This window comes from Aphis gossypii, chromosome X, assembly GCF_020184175.1.
Source record: "Aphis gossypii isolate Hap1 chromosome X, ASM2018417v2, whole genome shotgun sequence".
NCBI classification, from domain to species: domain Eukaryota; kingdom Metazoa; phylum Arthropoda; class Insecta; order Hemiptera; family Aphididae; genus Aphis; species Aphis gossypii.
The window spans coordinates 36,663,267-36,681,291 of NC_065533.1; the positions used below are offsets into that span (position 1 = coordinate 36,663,267).

General features: G+C 24.8%; 2 protein-coding genes and 1 long non-coding RNA gene across 13 annotated transcripts; 1 reads left to right on the forward strand and 2 right to left on the reverse strand.

The window, feature by feature from the left end:
• Nucleotides 1-2,819: 2,819 nt before the first annotated feature.
• Nucleotides 2,820-3,536, reverse strand: LOC126552891 (uncharacterized). Its single transcript, XR_007606343.1, has 2 exons — nucleotides 3,400-3,536; nucleotides 2,820-3,201 (listed from the first exon to the last, which is right to left on the reverse strand). It is a non-coding gene; the product is annotated as an uncharacterized LOC126552891 (long non-coding RNA).
• Nucleotides 3,537-3,881: 345 nt separating this feature from the next.
• On the forward strand, nucleotides 3,882-9,670 carry LOC114132955 (zinc finger protein OZF-like). 11 transcript variants are annotated; one of them, XM_050207649.1, is made up of 7 exons: nucleotides 3,887-4,126; nucleotides 5,159-5,260; nucleotides 5,397-5,511; nucleotides 6,242-6,403; nucleotides 7,291-7,515; nucleotides 7,621-7,845; nucleotides 7,960-9,663. In XM_050207649.1, exons 4-7 carry the CDS (start codon nucleotides 6,270-6,272, stop codon nucleotides 8,756-8,758), a joined length of 1,383 nt encoding a protein of 460 aa, XP_050063606.1. In that variant the 5' UTR covers nucleotides 3,887-4,126; nucleotides 5,159-5,260; nucleotides 5,397-5,511; nucleotides 6,242-6,269; the 3' UTR covers nucleotides 8,759-9,663. The 11 variants fall into 11 exon arrangements, with proteins under 11 accessions (XP_050063617.1, XP_050063615.1, XP_050063613.1 ...); XM_050207650.1 differs by having other exon boundaries at nucleotides 4,116-4,136; XM_050207651.1 differs by lacking the exon at nucleotides 3,887-4,126 and adding an exon at nucleotides 4,167-4,185.
• A 1,385-nt stretch (nucleotides 9,671-11,055) lies between these two features.
• On the reverse strand, nucleotides 11,056-16,417 carry LOC114132968 (uncharacterized). The gene is made up of 7 exons (XM_050207191.1): nucleotides 16,408-16,417; nucleotides 15,558-15,768; nucleotides 15,308-15,459; nucleotides 13,955-14,130; nucleotides 13,628-13,832; nucleotides 13,360-13,515; nucleotides 11,056-11,435 (listed from the first exon to the last, which is right to left on the reverse strand). The coding sequence occupies exons 1-7, from the start codon at nucleotides 16,415-16,417 to the stop codon at nucleotides 11,257-11,259; spliced, it is 1,089 nt and encodes a 362-aa protein (XP_050063148.1). The 3' UTR covers nucleotides 11,056-11,256.
• Between the last annotated feature and the right edge of the window lie 1,608 nt (nucleotides 16,418-18,025).

Below are 18,025 nucleotides of genomic sequence, written 5' to 3' on the forward strand. Positions count from 1 at the left end.
ACAAAATAAGAAGTTCAATGATAAATATGATGCATCATAATATGAAGTATTACCTATATAATTATATTATATGATATTATCCATAATAAAAATTTAAAAATGTCGATAAAACGCTTATCCTTACTTCGAGTACGATCTGTACTCCGGGGCCTACGAAAAGATTTATATTTACGTAAAAATAATGATAACTTAAACATTATCGGTAAACACTTGATATAAATAAAATTATTTTTTCAATACTTCTGAAGTTGTTTTAGATTCTGAACGAAGTGATGAATATGAATGTATTGATTTTACAATGATGTGTGTGTTTTTTTTTTTTTTGAGTCAGTGTAAAGCATAACTAGTCGAAATAATGCTTCAATTTCAAACTTAAGGGGTGGTTTCCGATGGCAAAGTGAATATCCTTGGTGCATTATGGTGGTCAAAATTAAACATTTTCCAATGGATTTCAAAAAAATCGAGAAAAACAAAAAAAAAAGTGACGGAAAAACGGGAATTTTTACGCAAAACCAGTTATCGACTAAATCGATTTTTTTATATGGTTGTAATTCAAAAACTAATCACTGTAAATACTTGAAATTTTCACCAAATGTGTATGCTAGTGTTATCTATATAAAGTTAAACTTTCAAAAAATTTTGCCTTTTTTATGAGTTATTTATAGATCACTGAAATTTTCGATTTCTATGAGATTTTTTTTTTGAAGTGTCGATAAAAAAATTTTGGATGACCAAAAAAGCTTGAAAATGTAATACAAGGTCCCATACGAGTTGTTCTTATTGTAGCTAAAAAAAAATTAAAAATCGTTAATCATAAAATTTTTTGTGTTAATAACTAAGAATTAAAAATAAAACACTAAGTTTTCCATAAGTTTTCCTTCTAGTAGCTATATAGAAAACTCGAAGCATCATTATAGAAAAAATTTTAAGTGCGTTTAAATTTTAAATTTTTACGAAATATCATAACAATAACGATTTATCCTCAAACGATTTTAAATATTTGTTATTATTCAAAAAATATAAGTCGTAGATACTTGAAAATTTCACCAGATATTTAAATTGGCATTTTTTTTATATGATTAAATTTTCAAAATATTTAAACTTTTTTGAGCTATCTATAGACAACTGAAATTTTCAATTTTTATGAGAATTTGTAAGTGTCGATAAAAAAATTTTGGATGACCAAAATATTTTGAAGTTTATACAAGGTTCCTTATGAGATGTTAAAAAAAAAATAAAAATCGTTAGTCACAATTTTGTTTTATAAGCGTTTATAGTTCAAATTTTTACGAAATTTTTCGAAAATGAAAAAATTTGCAAGTAATTTTGAAGTTGAAAAATCATAAAATTTGATGTGTTTATAACTAAGAATTAAAAATACAACACTAAGTTTTCCATAAGTTTTCCTTCAAGTTTCTATAGAGAAAACTCGAAGCATCATTATAGTTTATTATTATTCAAAAAGTATAAATTGTAGATACTTGAACATTTTACCAGTTATTTGGATTGGCATTTTCTTTACATGATTTAATTTCCAAGTTTTTGAAAACTTTTTTTAAAATGTCGATAATTTTTTTTTGGCCCAATAAAAATACTTGAAAATTTAATACAAAGTTTCTCATAAGTTATTCTTATAATGATTAAAAAATTATAAGAATATATAGGCACAATTTTTTTTATTAGCATTTGAAGTTCAAATACTGACAAAAATTCGTCAAAATCATGAATATTTGCAAATTATTTTGTAGGTATAATTCATAAAATTTTTTGTATAAGTAGCTTAGAGTTGAAAATTCAATACGAGATTTTCCATAAGTTTAGCTTATAATAATTATAAAAAAACTTAAATTCTTGTGTATTCTGGCATTAAAACATAAACCACCTTTTTCACTAACCACTGGAAATTATATAAGGCTGATAAATCATCTTAGTTCAGAATCGTTTTTCGTTTTACAATGATACCTACCATTGGATTCAAATTTAATACTCCTATAATGTATAATAGTGATCCATATTGCACCTAATGTACAGCAGAGCGGTACACACTTACCCGCTTTTTTTTTTAAATTGAGTTAACATATCAATCATATTTACTTGAAAAAAATCTAAGCTGAGTTAACAACCACAAATATATATATTTTTTATTATTAGAAAAATATTACATTAATAATGGTTAGGTTTATAAATGTGTACTGGGTATTGAGGATATCTTTTTCTTTTCTCAATAATTATTTCCCCTTTTACTGTTTTATTATCCATTGTTAATATACAATATACATGTATAACATTATATGATTATGTAACTATATTATTAATATAAATTTTTAAATTATTATATATTACTATACAGTATACCTATATTGTATGACTTATTAATTATTTACTTGTATTAAATATTTTGTACTCATTTGTATAACACATTTGTCACTGTTATAGAATAATCCAGGAACAGTGCTAAACTATTCGATATTATAACTTAGTATATTATATGCCTGTTTAGAACACAAATCATAAGTATATAAGATTATAATTTATAAATAATAATTGATATTTTTTTTAATAAGAAAAATAATTTCAAAACAAAATATATTTTAAATATACAATGTTTGCATTATTAGGAAAAAATAACTAAACAAGACAATTAAAATTAATTTATTCATAAATTACTGCATTAAGTGGAAAAAACTTAAAATTATTTATTTAGAAGTTACTTTAAAGAAAAAAATAACTCGTTAACTAACTTAGATGAAAGTAACTTAAATTTTTAACTTGTTGATGCCCAGCTTTGAATTAATGAGTGTTAACTTAATCAGTAATCATTATATGCTTTATTGATGGATGTATTAATTACAGTTAATAAATTAAATATTTAACAGCTGTAAGATCCACAAAATAAACTTGATTTATGGTGGTTAGTTTCACAAAATATATTACATACACTTTTTTAATTTAAACAATATTTAATATTTAAAAAACCAAAATAATAATAGCTAAGGGTACTTATAGGCTATAGTAAGTTACCGTCAATTAAACTTGGTGATACAGTATAACGATTAAATGTATCCATTTTATAAGTTTTATTTTGGAAGTTTAAATAATGGACGTGAGGGCATTCGAGGAGTTTACTGCTTATGGATATTATATGAAGTTGATTGTATATAGCTCTGTGCTTTATCTTAATGTTCCGCTCTAAGTCAGCTGCTAGAATCATTGAAAAATTGATGACACACCAAAGCTCAAAAATACTAAATACAGTAAGAAAAGAAGAAGAATTTATCATGAGTTAATCAATAGAATTCTACCGGTTAGTCTTAACTGACACTTTAACAGATATTGTAGGAACGTCCCTTAATTGATAATCATTTTACAATTAATTTTGAAGGATTTTAATTTTCTTACTTAATAATTTCAGGTATTTTTTATTTGATATCATAAAGTAATAAAATTATTTCTTGAGTCAAGACTCTTGACAACTTGTACATGAGTAAATTATGAAAGTTTGCAACACGTCATATTAATGTTTTTCTATAAAATGTTTTTTTGTGTTTTCTAAATTATTATGTATTATCTTTTTTATCGTTTCATACATAATAAGTACCTAATGATAAAGTATTATAACGTTAACATTTTTTCTTATCATATTTATGGAGGATGGAGGAAGGAGGTTGTATATTATTTCAAAATTCAAATACGTTTATATTCTATCGAGAAAATTGGAATATAATAATTCATAAATTTATCATTTAAAATTATAGTTTATTTTAATAAAGAATCACTAAGTGTATATTATAAAACTTATACTACTATATACTTCTTTAAAATTTTTATCGGCACAATTCTGCGTTTTCTGGAGGTCGAAATCCTGTATAATATCATATCATAATATTATATTCGTATTGCATATCTCCTCCAATCTCCGTGACCTGCGCCCCGGATACCGGGCGGCATGGCATTCACGTGTCTAACTATTGTGTTATGCTCATTGCTGTTGGACGCCGAACGTCTAATACACTTACATTGAGCTTGTTTGTTTACTTATTATTGTTAAAAATAAAACATAAAAACGCTGCAACACATTATTGAGACTAATTGTACTTTAATAGTCACATCGCAAACAGTATCTAATGTATGTTCTTGTAAGTTTACAAGTTTTATATTTTATGTGTGACAACGATAGATTATTGCGTAGGTACCTATATTATATTAAAAGTGAATTTAGAATTTATACAATTTAAATTTAATTCTATTTTATTTAAAGTCATTTTATTATCGCAGTGCTTTGATTTTATTCATAAATATTATTACTGAGTCCAACGCAGACACATCATATTCTAGCTGTAATACATAATATTTGTGTCTGTCATGGAATTACTGAGAAATTTATTCTATGTTAAAATGAGCTTATTGTTTGCTTACATTTCAGCGCAATTTTATCTTTATAAACAATGTTAGATACTAACAAACCGTAACAAACTAAACGCTTGAGACATGAATGCCTTAATTATTCTGCATACAATTATTTAATATGTATCTATTAAATTGAGCCTCGGTCTTAAACCTATAGTGACCATGGCTATGAACACTTTTGCCCTTATTTTTAAATTATTTTATTTTCAACATTTATAAAAATATATTTTTAATATTTTATTTGTGTTTGAAGTTTATGCTACTAGTATTTTACATTTTTTAATCAAAAACCTTTTATTATTCATTGAATCTATTGTAAAATAGTATTTTAAATTTTTTAGACATACCTAATTATAATATAAACAATTTAAACATTAAAATTGATAGGATTTATTTTATTTTAAATATGTTAACCTAGAATAAAAAAAAATTGTGCCTATGTCTTTACAAAGTTGTAACAACTGGTATAAGTAATTTCAATTAAATAACAATATGTCAATTACATAGTTTTAGGTACAGATAAAATCTAATATATTATACCATAAACAATTGAGTTTAATAAAAAATAACTGAAAGATAATTTGTATTTTGTATCAGAAAAAAATATTATTTAAAAATAATACTGTAGATAATTTCCCTAAATCTGTGGTCATTCATGATTTTATAGACTGTAACCTTCACTGGTCACATCTTAATCTAGACTTGACTAAAATTTTACTATTTTTATAAATCGGTTTTATCTTATTTGCAGGTCACTAGTTTACTAATTTTCATAACGAGAATATACTAAAGATTAAAATTCAACCCCAAATTCTGAAGGGTCAGGTCTTATGGTCCAGATTATTGGAGTAAGGTTTGTAAAGGTTAATTTAGGCTAAGATGTTTGTGTTATCACAGATTATAAAAAAAAATTATACATTGCATAATTTATATAGTCTGTGATTTTATTAAACAATTTTATTTTATTTACTAACTGTTACATTTTGTAGGTGTTGGGTTTCAATAGAGGATATCAGACAAAGACATATTTAGTAATTCACATATGACAAATCTTTTAAACTACCAAAAAAATTTCTAGAGGAGGATAAATCTTTGTATTTTTGAGTATGTTAAGATGCTTTTCTGTTGAATGAAATTTAATTAGACCATTCTTTATTAAATATTCAAAATTAAACTTTAATTATAAACAAAAATAATTGATAGTAGGAATAATTTTAATCAATAATCAAATATTTTAAAAACCAATTTTTTCTGAGGAATTCTTGTTTATCTGTTGATGAATACATTTTATGCATTAATTATAAATGATTTATCATTGAACATATCCAAACTTAAAACAGTGATATACAATGTTTTCTTCAATGTTTCTTCAAATATTATTTTTGATGTGATAATTTGATTTTGTATGTGCATACATTAGAAACACGTAAAAGCTAAAAAATGTTGTATGAACATATTCAACAACAATGTTCAACCTATTTTTGACATGCCTGTGAGCCAAACATTTTAAAAGCGTTAATTCATCTTTAAGATGAAATCATATTTAATTTATACTTTTATATGAATAATAAATAGTTAATTAATTAATTTTATTAATAGTTTTGCTTGATTTCAGTAAATATGTCTCTTTATTTGCATTTTAATAACAATTAAGACTGTTTTATAAAGATTTATGATATCTTGAACCTATTACATAATAGATAGTTGACTAGAATTCAACTGATTATTGTCTTTACAATTTAAATTTTTTCTCTTAACTTATTTTGCCTTATTATATTAAAATTAAATATTTTTTGAGTTATAATACCTGCTATTGATTTTCATTTTTGTTTAGATATATTCAAATAGTTTAAAAGATTAAAATGTCTGAGATTCCACAAATCAAATGTGAGCCCCAAGATATAATACTTAATAAGTATATAAAACAAGAACCTATTGATGGACCTATAGAATTTGATCATGATAATGATCATGACATTCCACCTAATAATCAATGGTTAGTATTTTATAGAGTTTTACATTAAAAAATGTAATTCAAAAATAACTTAGATTATTTAAGGTTTTTGACTTTTTTTTTTAGTGTTAACTGGAAAAAAAATTGAAGCAAATTGGAAATAACAATTATCTATAAATAGCTTATTAAGAGACAAAATATTTTTAAAAAATTTTAATAGTGAAAAGTATTTTTGGTTATGCTTGAATTACAACAAAATATAGAAATCATTTTAGATTGAAATAATTAAATATACTTTTTTATCTGAAAATTTATCCAAGTTAAAAATGTAAACATTGTTACTACTCCAAAAAAAGATAATAGACACAAAATTTAAAAAAAAACACATTGTTAAATCACTACACTCATTTACTCAAAACCTAAAATGCAAAATTATTAAAGATAAATTTACTGTAATATCAAGTTATAATCAACAAAACAAAAACTATACTGAAATTGGTAGTACTTAAGAATTATTTTGTTGTTAGTTTCAATGACTTTGTAATATTGTATACATTTTGCATTTTTGAATTATTTGTTTAAAAATAAACTAAGTGAAATACTATGTAAAGTCATTTCCATTTTAAAAAAATCACTTAATCATTATACTGTTATATTTTTGTAATTAGAAACGAGAATAAGTTAAACCTTCAACTTATGTAACTATTGACTTGTTTTACATCTAAGTTTAATCATATTAATGTCATAAGTCATAATTGTTATTTTTCTTTTAATTTAATATGCTGTTGCAATTTTCTAACTAAAAGTGTCCATGCTGGTAATATTTATTAGTAGTTATTAATTATTTCTATGTTTCAATCGTTAATTGTTATATTTAAGCTGTATTTTTATTAAAGTATTGTAGATTTTAAATATTATTTTTTTTTCAGTTCTACAAAATATTCTGAATTCAGTACGGACAAAGGCAAAGATGAAATTAAACTTGAGGTTGATGAAATTGATGGTATTAGATATGAAAGTATTTGTGTGGCTGAAAATCATGAACTACCACCCATGACACCATCTATGAAAAATTCAACTAAGTCATACAACAAAAAAAAAACTACAAAGGCTCCCAAAATAGTTCATAATACTGATACACCATTAAAATCCTGGTAATATTGGTAGTTATTTATTATTTCCGTATTTCAGTTGTTAATTTTTATATTTAAGCTGTTTTTTGTTAAAGTATTGTAGATTTTAAATATTTTTTTTTCCAGTTCTACAAAAGATTCTAAATTAAGTACAGACAAAGGCAAAGATGAAATTAAACTTGAGGTTGATGAAATTGATGGTATTAGATATGAAAGTATTTGTGTGGCTGAAAATCATGAACTACCACCCATGACACCATCTATGAAAAATTCAACTAAGTCATACAACAAAAAAAAAACTACAAAGGCTCCCAAAATAGTTCATAATACTAATGCACCATTTAAATTCCGGTAATATTTGTTGGTAGTAATTTATTATTTCTATTTTTCAGTTGTTAATTGTTATACTTAAGCTGTTTTTTAATTAAAGTATTATAGATTTTAAATATTATTTTTTTTTTTCAGTTCTACAAAATATTCTGAATTCAGTACGGACAAAGGCAAAGATGAAATTAAACTTGAGGTTGATGAAATTGATGGTATTAGATATGAAAGTATTTGTGTGACTGAAAATCATGTACTACCACCCATGACATCATCTATGAAAAATTCAACTAAATCGCACAACAACAAAAATTCTATAAAGGCTCCCAAAATAGTTTATAATATTAATAGACCATTTAAATGTGATACTTGTAATAAAAGATTTATACGTAAAGAGCACCTGAAAACGCACATATTTATTCATACAGGAATAAGACCTTATAAATGCGAAACTTGTGATAAATCATATACACGGAAAGACAATTTTAAAAGTCATCAAATGATTCACTCGGGAGAGAAACCATTTAAATGTGGTGTGTGTAATAAATCATTTTTACATAAAGGTCACATTAGATCTCATATTAGAATTCACACTGGGGAAAGACCATATAAATGCAATGTCTGTGGAAAATCGTTTTTACAGAAAGGCCACTTAAAAACCCACAAACAAATCCATTCAGGAGAAAGACCTTATAAATGTCATAGATGTGATCTATCATATACACGGAAAGATATTTTGGAAAGTCACAAAAAGATTCATTTGGGAGAAAAACCTTTTATATGTGATATATGTAAGAAAAATTTTTTACTAAAAAGTCAAGTAAGAGCTCACATGAGGACACATACCGGTGAAAAACCATTTAAATGTGTTTATTGTAATAAAACATTTTCGAGGAAAGATAACATGAAAGCTCACATTGCGAGATTGCATACGAAATAATAATTTTTTGTAATAATACGTATAATAATATTGAACTATCAGTATGTAATTATAGTTTACTATAAATTATTTTTATATTCTTCATATCTTCTTTCTTAACTAATTTTTTTTTCATTAGTCAAATGCTTTTAATTTGATTTTATATCATGCCATTTACCTTGTAAGTGTTGAATATATTTTAAAAGACTAAATTATATTGTTTATTATTGACTATAAAGTTAATAGGTAACGTAGTATTTATTATTGAGTTTGTAAAATATATTTTAATTTTTATAATGTCACTTCAAAATTATCTTTTAAATAATTAATTATTGTATACTAAATATAGTGTTCGCCAACTTAATTAATTTAATGATTTATTACTGTTAATTAAATTATTTTAAACTCGTGCCATGATATAGTATTCTACTAGCTCAAAATTATTGATAAATGAATTTATATTGAATTCTGTAACGTAATCTTTTATACATCAAATATTACTTATAATTTTTGTTCTTGTTTTAATTGTATAATTAGTAAAAAATATTTACTATAATAATTGTGACTTGTATGCAATTAATTATGAAAAATTAATGTTACTAACTTCTTTATTAATTAACCGAAGTGCTATAGAGAAAGTATTGTTTTTACAATTTTCTTCAAGAGTTAATGATGTCTAACAAATAGTAATATTTGAAAAATAATCATAATTGTAGTAAAATGCGCACTATTTAAATTATTTTAAATTTGTTGTTATATCAAATAGTATAGGTACATTAATTGACAATATTCTGTCAATAGAAAACAATCTATTCTGATAAAATGTGTTTTTTAAAGATGATTCAATTATTATTATAAAATAATTTTAAAAATAATATAATAAATATTGTATATAAATTTTTAACTATGTCAACCTATTCTAAATCAAAATGTTTTCAATGGCCTTAAAATTTGTTATTACTATTATTATAATATAATTTGTGTAAAATGTAAATCAATGTTAAATTATAATTTAATTGATTTTATTTAAGTTGAATGTGCACTGATCAAATGTCAAATGTGTAATTTATAAAGTACTATTAATTATACTTTAATATCTAAATGACAATCATAAGTTTTTATATTTTATTATCTATAATTATGTAATATAATTTTAAAAAGTATGTTTATGTGTAATTTTCTCCAAGTGACATAACATAAATTTAATGCAGTTACCTGTCTCAATTGGTGACTATTGAATTTGTTAAGCTTGAGCTTTGAAAGAAGAGTCAATAAATGTATTAAGGTAGTTCACTGATCAATCAAAAAGTTATGAACAATTTGTATAAGATATACTTAAAATGGAAGATGAGTTTTATTGACAGGTGACTTAATAATACAACTTTTTCAGTAATGGCTACCTGCTACCTACATTTTGACTGTAGCACACAAATGTATTTTCTAAATTAATTTTTTACGAAGTTAAACTTATCTGCAAATGTATTTTCTGTAGTTTTAGAATTCTGAAAGATTAATTTACGGAGAATCTGAATTAAACTAAAAAGCTTTAACCAATAGTGTCATTTGAACTTTTGATTAAAATACTTCTTTATCGCGGTATGTAAAAGTATTTTATTAAGGTAATTTTAGGTTTATAAATTAAGATTTTAAAATCCTAAAAAGATCACTAAGGAAAAGAGGAACTCTTAAACTGAACTTCAAATATAAATTACAAAATAATTTACCCAGTGCAACCCATCATTACAGATTATAGGTACACTCAAATATTCAATATATTGTAAAATTTGTACAATATTGGTACCTACAAATAATGAAAAGTTCCAATTAAACTAAAATGTAAAGAAAGTATATGCAGACAGCTTTGGTGAAATTAAATATAAAATGAGATTTATTTAATTAAGATGTTTAAGTGCTTACATTATTACATTTAAATAAAAAGTTTATTGTTAAAAAATAAAAATAATAATATATAAAATGTAATTATAAATTATGAGTAAAACGATGGTATCAATAAAAATAATTATATTAAATCTAAACTTAAGTGTAACAATGTGTAATTATTGTAAATTGTAAAAATAATTGAAAGTTATCATCATACTAATACATACTAATACAGCACTTTTATTTTAAACTAAGTACCTACTATAATAATAAAATAACTACTAATTAACTAGGTATGTTATACAAATTGGGCAACAATTATAATGATGATATTAAAAATAATGAATAGATTAGGATAATATAGAAAATAATGAAAATAGTAAAATACATTTTGTACAAATATTACCATTATTAGTTAAGTTTATTAGTATGTATCATGCCAGTTTGAAATAACTAATAATAATATATACACATATATTATAATATACCTAATTCAAAACTGCAGTTAACGTCATAATATATTGTTAGCTCACTAGTAGAGTTCACTTATATCTAGATTATTATTATATGTACTGATGTAAATGGTAAATAGAACATGTTAATATTCTAATAAAAAGTATGTTTTGGTTAAATAGTTTTCATTCGGCTTCTGGAAGTGTAGCCATGGTTATGGGATCTGTTTCAATGACATTACCGTTTAATGTATATATTAAAATTAATATCTTGTATATGGTAGATGGCTTCAGGTCCGATAAGAATGCAAAAGGCGTGTGATCTTGTTTCATATATCTTTCAACCACTTTGAACCGAGGAGACTCTATAATATAAAATAAATTTTCTTATTTTTTAAGCAAGCAATAAATGTATTAATTTTATAATGATTTTTTTGTTTACATAAAAAAATATTCAGTAGAAAAAAATGCTTAAAATTTCAACTTTTGGGTTAAAATAAAAACTGCTGCTAACAAATTAGCCAAAGATGCTGATATTATAGTGACTTTCAAAAATCCACAAGACCACAAATAAGAAAAAAGAAGAAATTATTCGAATATGAAAACGTCGACGAACCCAACTTATATAATGAAGACAGGTTTCGTACAAATTATTTTTTCATCATTCTTGATCTCAACCATGTAATACAGTCAATTGAGAAACGCTTTAAACAGTTGGAGAGTTATTCTGTGTTCGGACAATTTTGGATTTTTGCATCGAATTGGAAAGTTGAAAACAATGGAAAATGATGTCTTATTAAAACACTTTAAAGATTTGAAAATTATTTTTACAGATAACGATCTAAAATATATAGATGGATTTGATTTATTTTTTGAACTGATTATTTTTCGATCTTTTCGACAAAAGTGTCAACACGTAGACACAAATTCGCTTCAAGCACTATATTATATTTTAATAACTATTTACGGATCATTTCCTAATTTAACCATTGCTTTAAGAATAATGCTAACCATTCCTGTGACATCAGCTTGTGCGGAAAGAAACTTTCTAAGTTAAAATTAATAAAAAAAACCTAATATTAACTTAATATTAAAACCTAATATTAATATTAATTGAAGAAGAAGTATTGTCCACAGTCGATTATAAACAGCTCATCAATATCTTCGCTTCCAAAAAATATAGAAAGAAAACGTTTAGTTAAATTGTAATGTGATAATTTATAATTTACCTTATTTTAACTTTTGATACTATTATGATAAAAAAAATTATCATACCAATGTATTATTTATTTAGGTACTTTAAAGAAACTAGTATTTTGTTATGGGTGTTTGAATAAAAACACAGAACTAGGTACCTATTTCACAAGTTTGTTTTAAAATACCTAAACAAGTAATTTAAATAAAATTATTTTTACTGGAAGTTAACAAAAATTTTTTAATAAAACTTACACAAATTAATTAAATACACATTTAAACCTAACACGTTTTATTTTATTTTAATAAAAATTAAATTCGAATACAACAAAATACAATATGAATCCTGAAAATGTCTTCTCTTTGTTGATGAACACGGCATTTCTCGTAATAAATATATACCTATCTATACATGGTGAAGAGTTCAATGCCAATAACGCACAAGACACAGAGATCCTAATCAAGAGAATTTATGAATCGTTTAGAAAGCATAACTTAGATATTTAAACAAAGAATATAAATATTGATCAGACAGCCTCCGTTAAGAAAAGATATTCGTAAACATGTAATTCATTAGTTAGGTATCAACAATTACAAGAAAATAAATTAAAATTAGGTACCTTTTTATATCTATCTAAATATTTTGGAAATGTCATTCTGAATAGGAAATTATAATTTGAGTAATAGTTGAATGTTTGTATATTTTTAATAATAACAGCATATTTAAATAAATAGTACCACCTAGATCCAATATATAGCAATAGCAGAAACCACAGTTGAAGATTTGAACTATATTTTCTACTATAGGTAATAAGTGTAACTACTTCTTCAGGTATAAAACAAACACATAATTGTAAAAATAAAACCAATATTCTTTCATTTATTTATTTTTTTTTTTAATAAATAATTGATAAGTATATCTAGGTACCTATTGAAAAAAAATATTGCAAATAGTTGGTAATTTAACTAGAGTAGCCAGTGCTGAATATAAATACAACTTTATACCAATATAGATAGCATACTACTACACTATACTACCTAATACTATTAAATAATCAAAACTATTTAAAAAATAAAAAAGTAATAATGTCTTACCTAAGCATGAAAATTTTTCCAAGGAATTTATTGGACAATAAAAAACGTGAAAATCATAAATAAAATTTATTTTTTCCGAACAGTCAAGCTTCCACCTCAAAGCCATGTATGTCTTGCCAACTTCGCTGATCCAAATGCTGTTTACTTTGCTAAATTCTAATCGTGTATAAATGAAAAATACATCATAATATTATAGCTAACAAATATTAATAAATGAAAAAATATAAAATAAATAGGTATGTGTATAATAAGTTACTGTTTTATTTACTTGTTATGTGCAGTGTAGTACACGACTCCCACACCATTCCACTACTTATCGATTTAAATTTATAAGCTTCATTTCCATTGGCATTGCTTTTTCGCAAAGCCTTGCTGTTGGCACTTATTGAAAATTGATAATCTTTCCAATAATTTGGTACGGAAATAATATAGCGAGTCTCTGTTCTAGGTATGTTTATCCAGTCCATATAGCCCTTAAAATAAATATTTTTTATTTCAATCCATAAAATTTAATGAGTTAGTTATCATTAACTTAAGTCAAAAAGCATATTTTTGGGTGGTATTGTGGTAATATATAAATTTTTAATTTACGTACATTGCACTGGTGAGGATGGTTCATGTCATTTTCACACCAATATAGTGTGTAATAATTCAGTTGGTTGGGCGCAAATAGTTTCTGACTGTTATGAATTTCCCAAGACAGTTCATAGACACCTTCATCATTATACGTTTTCACTTTTGTCAGCGATAGTGATACGGTGTCATTACGTTCTGTAAATGATAGTCATCACATTAAATATTAAAATAACTTTAAATATTGTGGTTAAATACAGTAGGTACTTGGATTGTCAGTAGTGGGTGGGGTACTCAGAAAAGACGGACCTCCTTTACTATAAGCAATTTGACAATTTGTTATTTAAGGGGAAGGAATGAGGGAATTAACACAATTTTTTACTTTGAATTTATATCAAGCGGAATAACTATAATATAATATAAATTATAATCGAATGTGTCCTAAGACTGACTGATGTACAGAGTTAGTGTGCAATAAGAAAGCATTTTTAAGTGGTGCTCGTACAAAGTTTTTGAGATTCAAAATTTATAATAACAAAAACATAACAAAATTTGAATCATATTATAAAGCTGGCATTTTAAACGGGCAACGAAATCAGCTAGTAGTAATATAATATAAATATACACAAAATAATATTATGTAGATACCTAGTTGTTTAATTTTGATTTAAGTATGGTACCGAAAATTCCATCAAAATCATGCATTACTACATACCTAATGCAATCGATGCATTGATGCATTAAATTTGTGTAATGATATTCTATTTCAAACTATATTAATACTTTTAAAAATATTTTCATCATTGGATTTCTGTATATATTTAAAAATAAATATAATTACCTACTATTTTAAATTAATGCCATACGGCCCTTTCCTGTCTTTCCCCAAAAAAATCGCGAGTGTGACCTTGGTAAAGATTATGATGATGATGAAATTTTTTTAAACATTGATTATGAAGAATATCGCTATCATTACACACCTGTGTGTGGTCACTTTCAAATCAAAAACTATAATTATTCAGTTTGCTATTTATTTATGTAATAGGTAATTAAGTATATTGATAATTATTTTTTTTCATCTACTTTAACATCCATAAATATTCAATAGGTACACATAGTAAATTTGCATTTTTTAATGAAACTAAATATATGTAAATATGTAATAGGTATATTAAATGAATTTAGATGAACATAAATCCATGTTTAAATGGAATATAAATGTAAAATTTAAATAAATTAAAAGGGTGTTGGGACAAAGCTCCTCGGGCGTTTGTATAAAAAAGTTTACGCTGTTTTTAAATCCATATAGATTGAGCTACTCTATTTCGATTTCCCTTAAGTATATTATAGGTATAATAAATTAATATATACTTACTGCCGGGTAAACTAGGTATGTATATACTTGCGTACTCTGTCGATAAACCATCTTTATTTGCCGAGTACACTCTGATGTTGTACCCAATATATAATTCTAGTCCGACAAACGTAGCATGATTGGCAAACGTCTTGTTGCTTGGATGAAGAATTCTGTGTTTACGGACAATTTAAATGTACAAATTATTAATGAAGTCGAATAATAAATCGAAAAAGAAACAATCTATGGTAGGATCAAAAATGGTACTGACATAGTATTGTTATTAGCTATGGCTGTGTAGTAAGCGCGATATTCAAATGAATTATCAGTTGTGTGTTTCTCGTTTTCTTGAATGTTTTGCCAATATACGATCACATCTCTTGTGACATCATTGACCGATGACAGCACGTATTCATAGCTTCCAATATCTATTTTGGGTGGTCGTTTAGGCGCTTCAACAGTGTTTAAGTATACATAATTAGCTTAATAATAATTTAATTTTACAGTATTTACAAATACTCATTATAGAAATGATTGTGATAAAATTAAAAAAGCGAACGCTAAAAATGTCTAATGGAAATATAATATATTATATAGAAAAAAATAATTATTTATACATAAATCAATGATTAAAAGAAAATAGATAAGATAGAACTGTTTAACTGTATACCTATATAGGTAATATATATATTAAGTACGTACTAAATTAATTAGTAATATAATTTCCGTTATTCTCTAATTATTCAATAGTGCCATAAAAATAGGTATCTCATGAAGCTTTTATACTTTTATTCCTAAGACTTTTTTTCAAACATATTCTAAACCGATAAATACTTTTTTATAATTATACACAAGAAATATTTTTCTTATCACTTATATGGGTATATTATCAGAAAAATAAATCGGAAATAATTACGTATTTAATACACTTTTAATCTATTTTATTGTTTATAATTGTTTTAAATTATGTGTTAATATTATATTTTGTAAAATTAAGATTAAAAATAATAATATATAAGTATTAACAGTGGCGTATTTTCAACATTTTTCTGGGGGGGGGAGGTTCACAGTTTATATATAATTAAATAATTTACCTATATAAACTATGAGAACTATATTACCTATAGCCATTATGGCTTTATCACACATTATATTTAACTGTAACTTGAAAACCGTCGTCAGAATACACAGAATACCAATTTCTATACTTATTACTTTACTATACTGCAAGGATATGTATCGGTTTTTTTTTGGGGGGGGGGATCCAGTACCCCTGGACTACCCCTTAAATACGCCACTGACTATTAAATATTAATTATAGGTAATTCAGTACTTTAAATTATATATAAATGTATACAGGGTGTTCACCAATTTAGGGAACACTGAATTACTTGGAAGGTTTTTTTTAGAATAAATCGAATTTTTGTTTTACAAGCTGGTGGTAAATAAATACACATTTTTCGATAAATTCCAATTTTTTTTGAAATTTTGGTCTGAGCATGCTCAGAAGAACTTTTTTTGAATAGCAACACCTATTTTAAATACCATATTCAGATAAGTCTATTTTTTAAAGCAATTTTGATGTATCAATTATGGTTCTAAATTCAAAATTGACTTAATAAGAGCCATGTCAATTTTAATAAATAATACACGTTTTTTATTATTTGAAAAAATTTATAAAATCATTTAAAACTTATTCTTAATGGTTATTTTTTGAATATTTGTACGTATTTTTTTTTTGGAAGTGTTATAATTTTATACCCATATTATGTTAGTTTTGTTTATAACACTACTAAAAAAAAAAAAAAAACGTACAAATATTCAAAAAGTAATCAACTGGAATAAATTACAAATGATTTAAAAAATGTATTATATTTTAATAAAATTTACATGGCACTTATTCAGTCAATTTTGAATGAATTTATTTTTGCCGATTATTATAAATCAAATTACATTATATAATTATAATAAAGATTAAATGTTAGACGCTGTATACTATGCTATCCATAGGACTATCTTCTGGCTTTAAACAGAATAGTAGGAAAGTATAAAGTCAAAAACAATAAAAAAGACACATAATATGAACGGTCCGATATCACGTACATCTATAAAATACTAACGAAAATACATGAAACTCCTGGAATTTGAGACCTCCGTACTAGGATCGCATGTGCCCTATACAGTTGTGTCATTATCGGTAATCGGCAGTAGTGTAGCATTCTGTGGTCATTACTAAAATTACCGATAAAACGCATGATATGAACGGTCCGGTATCACGTATATCTGTAAAAACCTAACGAAAATACATGAAATCCCTGGAATTTGAGACCTACCTACCAGGATCGCATATGTCCTATACAGTTTTGACGTTGTCGGCACTTGGCAGTAGTTCAGTACTCTCGTAGTCATTACTAAAATTACCATCACCACATATGTTCCTGTTACATATGTTTCAATCCTTCGCATCTTAAACAATTTAAACGCGTACTCAAAACGTTTGTAAAACGTCTCCAAAATGTACAACGTATGCCATTTCACGACTGACTGATTCGTATATGCTCATTAGCAAGTAGGTATACTAGTATATAAATATTATGAACTTATAAGTATATCAATATTATTTATAAGTCGAGGTATTATTATTGGTTGTCATTTTATTTTTATATTTAATCAATAGGTACATTATTACCTGTTTAAATATTAAATAACAATTTAATGTGTACATTTTTTTTTAGTTTT

Bases quoted from the DNA above. Each gene is read 5' to 3' on its own strand.
- LOC114132955 (XM_050207653.1), top strand. From the start codon at position 6,270: ATGTCTGAGATTCCACAAATCAAATGTGAGCCCCAAGATATAATACTT. The intron at 6,404-7,290 runs GTTAGTATTTTA...TTTTTTTTTCAG, and splicing joins ATTCCACCTAATAATCAATG to TTCTACAAAATATTCTGAAT. The intron at 7,516-7,620 runs GTAATATTGGTA...TTTTTTTTCCAG, and splicing joins GATACACCATTAAAATCCTG to TTCTACAAAAGATTCTAAAT.
- LOC114132968 (XM_050207191.1), bottom strand. The intron at 15,460-15,557 runs GTCAGTACCATT...CCGTAAACACAG, and splicing joins ATAGCTAATAACAATACTAT to AATTCTTCATCCAAGCAACA. The intron at 11,436-13,359 runs GTAAGACATTAT...TTTATATTATAG, and splicing joins GGAAAAATTTTCATGCTTAG to AGTCTCCTCGGTTCAAAGTG.